This window comes from Echinops telfairi, unplaced genomic scaffold, assembly GCF_000313985.2.
Source record: "Echinops telfairi isolate 266 unplaced genomic scaffold, ASM31398v2 ScPeMD7_443;HRSCAF=831, whole genome shotgun sequence".
NCBI classification, from domain to species: Eukaryota; Metazoa; Chordata; class Mammalia; order Afrosoricida; family Tenrecidae; genus Echinops; species Echinops telfairi.
The window spans coordinates 13,917,979-13,921,305 of record NW_022104341.1 but is presented as its reverse complement, the minus strand read 5'-3'; the positions used below and the strand labels follow the sequence as shown (position 1 = coordinate 13,921,305).

Here is a 3,327-nt window from a genome sequence, read left to right as displayed (position 1 = left end):
TCATGGCCATGAGATTGTAATAGGATCCTAGTCATGGCAATGAGACTGTAATAGGATCCTAGTCATGGCCATGAGATTGTAATAGGATCTTAGTCAGGAGCCTTCTGCAGGGGCAGCAGTTCCTGCTGGAATTCCATGAGCACTGCATGATCCATTTTCTCTTAGAAAAAGTGGGGCTCCTACAGTTTGCTTAAATTTTAAAAAGAAAAAGAAAAGAAAGTAAAATGTTTTCCTACAATCACATTTTAAATATGTTTAGGGCTATATAAAACATGGGGAGGCTATCCATTTTCTTGTATAAAGATACTATCTTACCCCATTATCTCCAAGGAGCTGCAGTGGCTTAGACTTACTTGAGGTCCTGGATTTCCTTGCTGACCTGGTGGACCAGGCTCCCCCTGGGGACCCTGCCGGAGGAAAATATAAAGTGTCTTTAAGGGGATGGCACAATAGATGGTTTTACTGATGAACTGAGAAAACAGCCCTCAAATCAGTTTTCCCTCTATTGACTTTAGGAAAATCTTGCTAATTATTATTAGCAGACACTCCTTCCCAAAATGCTACAAGACATCATTTGCTGAAAAGATTTAGCAACAAAAATGGTTTGTTAATACTTAGATTGGACGATGATTTATTGTGTTCTCTACATACCATATTTCCTTTGGAGCCTTGAGGACCATCTATGCCTGCAATACCCTTAAATGGAGGGGGAAAAGATTATGAGTAAACCTAGAAACTACACCGAAAAGGAAACAGGTTTACCTAATATAATAACACATACTAGCGAGGATAACTTAAAATCAATTTACGAACTCCTCATCCATTTGCATAGCATTTTCCATTTAGTAAGGGAATTTGGTATGCAAATACAATCAATAAAGCGACCAAAATACGCTCCAAATTCAAGTTCACTTCAATCAGTAGATTTTCAACTGCTAACAACCGTATAGGGCAGAGAACTGTCCCAACTGGTTTTCTAAGACTTTACATCTTTACAGTAGTAGTCACCTCATTTCCCCCCCAAACTATAAGGCTGTTGGAGGGTTCAAATCCCTGATCTTCTAGTGCACAGGGCTGGCAAAAGATCAGTGAAGGTGACAAGCACGACCATTAGATCTAAGATGAAAAGGCAGTAAACGTGTCTGTCTACCAAAACTTTCTTCCAGGATTTATAAAGTCTGCAAACATATTTTCTTTAGAAAATTTCAACAGCTTCTAGCAATACATACAGGCTGCCCAGTAGGCCCCGGAGTCCCCCTTGGTCCCAATAATCCTCGAGGACCCTAAAAGAAAGCAAAATAAAAATTTGATGCTAATTTTTTTTAAGGTTTCCGAACACACCTCTTCTGAAGAAAGTCCAATGTAATGTCTAGAGTATAAATATTTGCACGTCTTTCAACGCACAGAAATTTTGTTCAAAGTAAAATTTTTAATCTAACATAAATATAAAGTGTTAATCCTTATCTAAAATCCAGAATGAGAAAGTGACTTTTGTTACAGAAACCATACATCTTTGATTCTACAAACATATACAAAAATTTAAGAAATTTTTAAAAAATAGAAAGTTTAAACCTTTGTACTTTTATATCATTTTCTAATTTGAATGAATTAAAATTTTAAGCTGGGACAAAGAAAAACTATATAGATATAAGAGTCCAGATCCTCATTTATTTTATGTTTAGAATTATCTCATTTTGAGAAAGATTACTCACTGAAACAAAAAGCTGAATAAATGTGCAGATTTCAGAAAGCATATCTTTGAGGGAAATTTTCCTATTATTTCTATTCTTTATTGAGTTTATTTCTCCTTCTTTTCCTCATCACCTCTACTTTCTACTCACTTTTCTTCTACAGAAAAGTCAGTGAAACAATTTACTGTCTCCTCTATTTACTTGGACTATGGCATTTGTCTGGACAGGATCTGTCAAATGGCAAACTAGAATTAAAATTAGCAGGGGAATTTGGGTCTAGTCTTTAACCTAACTTATATAAAATGTGGAGGGGGGGATGAAATATATAATCTAGTGTATTATATTTCTTATCTGATATATAATCATTATATCATTCTTGTTTTCTCTATATAGTCGATAGATTCATTCAGCCTAACAACAACGACAACAGCTGTATATATATAGTAGAGCTCTTGATTTTTTTTTAAGATGGAGGCAAAAAACAACTAGAAGGGTTTTAAAGGTGGGGAAATGGTATCTTCTACATTTTACTCTCTCAGTTGTGTAAGATTTTCTAAATAACAAAAATAGAATTTCATGTATTCTTTCCTTTTTTTACATTAAAATTATTTGGTTTGGTTATATGAGACCACACTATGTATCATAGTTTGTCAAAGCAATTAGTTATATGTAGCTCAGTAGGCACTATTACTCAAAAAACAGGCTACCAAAATCTAAAGTTACTTACAGCTTCTCCCGGGAGACCCCTTGGTCCTATTTCTCCATCTTCTCCCTGTTGTTGGCAGAATGAATGTGAGGATCATGAAGTTAGACAATGTATTTCAACATGACTTGGTTCCCTGCTGCTTAATTCAAAATATTTAGTGTACCCTCATTCCGTCTTCTCCAGGAGCTCCAGGGGGACCTTGAGGACCTCGCTCACCCTGTGAAGTAAACAACCGTGTTACTAGATGACATGAAACACAATACTTACAAGTCTAAAGGGAGCCCTTCTAGCCAAATACAACAGAGTGTATCAGGGGGAAAAAATAGGCTTTATTTGTTTCAGATCACTTCATAGATAGATTAAAATTTTATAATGTTAATTGGCTTTAAATACAAATTTTCCAAAAAATAAAATGTTCTCATAATTTTAAATACATAAAAACTTTAAATACGATATCTGAAATGACATTGAGATGATAAGTCATTAAACGATTTAAGAAGTGATTAGGCTGAACACTGTTTTCAAACTTGGAGAAACTTTGCTAATTTCAACATAATTTTATATTTTCTTCTGCTTCTGCAAAAGTTTATGTTAATAAAGCACTACTCTAGTGCTATACATTATGTTGGAATTTTTGATAGATGAAATTAGATATGTAAATTTATACATGCTAGGCACATGCTAAATTTTGCTGGATATTTACAGAGTTTAAATTTCACTGTCTCTTTCTCTTCCAATTTACCTTATGGCTGGCTGCTCTGTCTGTATTTCAAATGCAATGATTCAAAACAGATATTTTTTTGGAGAGCTCACCCTTGGCTTAATTTGGAAGATGCTCATACATGTCATAATATAAATATGTAATATATTGCTATTCAGCATGGTAGTTAATTTAGCTTTAAAAGTTTAAAACTCACATATGCTTGAAAG

General features: G+C 34.3%; 1 protein-coding gene across 1 annotated transcript in view; it reads right to left on the bottom strand.

The window, feature by feature from the left end:
* Positions 1 to 3,327, bottom strand: part of COL11A1 (collagen type XI alpha 1 chain) — a 227,649-nt gene that overhangs the window by 134,879 nt on the left and 89,443 nt on the right. Inside the window, exons 19-23 of the mRNA XM_004699558.2 lie at positions 2,561 to 2,614; positions 2,419 to 2,463; positions 1,230 to 1,283; positions 652 to 696; positions 354 to 407 (exon numbers count right to left, since the gene is read on the bottom strand). Of these exons, the coding sequence (XP_004699615.1) occupies positions 354 to 407; positions 652 to 696; positions 1,230 to 1,283; positions 2,419 to 2,463; positions 2,561 to 2,614 (252 nt within the window). The remainder of the gene's footprint in view (positions 1 to 353; positions 408 to 651; positions 697 to 1,229; positions 1,284 to 2,418; positions 2,464 to 2,560; positions 2,615 to 3,327) is intronic.